This window comes from Orycteropus afer, unplaced genomic scaffold (assembly GCF_000298275.1).
Source record: "Orycteropus afer afer isolate SDZICR_OR568_19922 unplaced genomic scaffold, OryAfe1.0 scaffold00037, whole genome shotgun sequence".
NCBI lineage: Eukaryota > Metazoa > Chordata > Mammalia > Tubulidentata > Orycteropodidae > Orycteropus > Orycteropus afer.
Genome location: NW_006921624.1, coordinates 15,889,192 through 15,890,813, shown reverse-complemented (window position 1 = coordinate 15,890,813; position 1,622 = coordinate 15,889,192). Strand labels below are relative to the sequence as shown.

The 1,622-nt window shown below is 41.1% G+C and overlaps 1 protein-coding gene across 1 annotated transcript in view; it reads right to left on the bottom strand.

Moving 5' to 3' along the window:
* Positions 1-1,622, bottom strand: part of ECPAS (Ecm29 proteasome adaptor and scaffold) — a 105,944-nt gene that overhangs the window by 39,683 nt on the left and 64,639 nt on the right. The window contains 1 exon segment of the mRNA XM_007936772.2: positions 301-424. Within this exon segment, the coding sequence (XP_007934963.2) occupies positions 301-424 (124 nt within the window).

Below are 1,622 nucleotides of genomic sequence, written 5' to 3'. Positions count from 1 at the left end.
GCTTGACTTTAGATGAGACCAATCCCCATCTCAAGAGCACAAACTGGAATGGAACCTACCTCCCTTCCTTGCCGGCCAGAAGAGTTTAAACAGCACTTGCTGATTTCATGCTCACTCTCCTTTAATGAACTATTTTTCTTGACTGACCAAGATGACAAGACAGACATAAATACATGGAAAAGTTAAAAATAGTTTATGTGTGTGTGTGTGTGTGCCTGTACATGTATGCTTCAACTGTGATACAGAGAATAGGAAAGGGTTACTTGACGATTATAAATTGACCAAATGAATCGTTGGTACCAGTGGGAGAGGTGTATTCTTCTTCAGTCACGAGCCAGGCATCTCGGGCAGCCACAGAACTAGTTCCTATTGCAGCACTGGTGATGGCTTCGCCTATAGTGAACTGAAGTTCTATCTGTTTGGCCTGCAACAAAGGAAATAAAAGCCATGAATGAGAGAGAACATGTCCAAAAAACATCCTCTTCTACAAAACACTACTTAATGTCTCATGTATCTTAATACTTTCTTTTTCACTGCTTTGTCTGGATTTCTTTCAGCTAACTTGGTGGTCCTCAAAAACTGGGTAGAATAAGGGAATGAGAAATGTATAAATAACTTGAATATATTTTTCCAAGTTTGTACAGCATTCCTCATCCTCACTAGAGAACCACTCCAACTAAACCAAACTTACTACTGCCAAGTCAGATCTGATTCATAGCGACCCCTCCTTGGGTTTCCGAGGTGGTACCACTATGAAAGTAGACTGCCCAACCTTCCTTCCAAGGAGTGGCTGGGGGTTTGAACTACCAGCCTTCTGGTTAGCAGTCAAATGCCTCAGACATTACGCCACCAGAGAGAGAAGCACTAAGCTGTGATATTTAATCTTTGGAGGCAAGACACTGTTCACTTAGGGGTAAAAAAGGCATGCACTTTGAAGCCCCACAGATCTTGGTTCAAATTCTAGGTATCTCTCACCAATGACACACTCTTATTTAAAATTTCTCTGAACCTGAACTTCTTCATTTTTAAAATGAGTATAAAACATCACTCATCAGGCTGCAATGGGGATTAAATGAAGTTAATGTACATAAATTCTCCAGTGTAATGCCTGATCCACAAATGTGCACCATGAACAGTTGCTGTTGTAATTTACTAACATCACCTCTTTGCCCTCTTAGATTCCTTATCTGCAAGTTACACTCAAATGGTTCAGAAAAAAAAAAGAAGTCAAGAGAGAATGACAAAGCAAATGTGGTAAAATGTTAACTACTGGTAAACCTAGACAAAGGGCATACAGGAGATTTCTGTAGTATTTTTGTGTGTGTGTGATTTGGGTCAAAGTTTACAGAGCAAATTCACTTTCTATACAGCAGCTCACACACACTTTATCTCATGACATTGACTACAATTTACCACAATGCAACAGCTCTCTTCCTATTTCCTCCCCATAGTTACCTCTTCCCTGTGTCCTTCCTTCCCATGCACTCCTGCCCCCCGAGCTGTCTCCCTGTGCATACACAGCCCTTCTGTTCTCCCATGATTGATCTCTCCAAGGAGTGTATCTACCTAATGTAAATGTTCAGCTCATATACCTGTCTTTTGTTTGGCTGGAAGCCACAGGA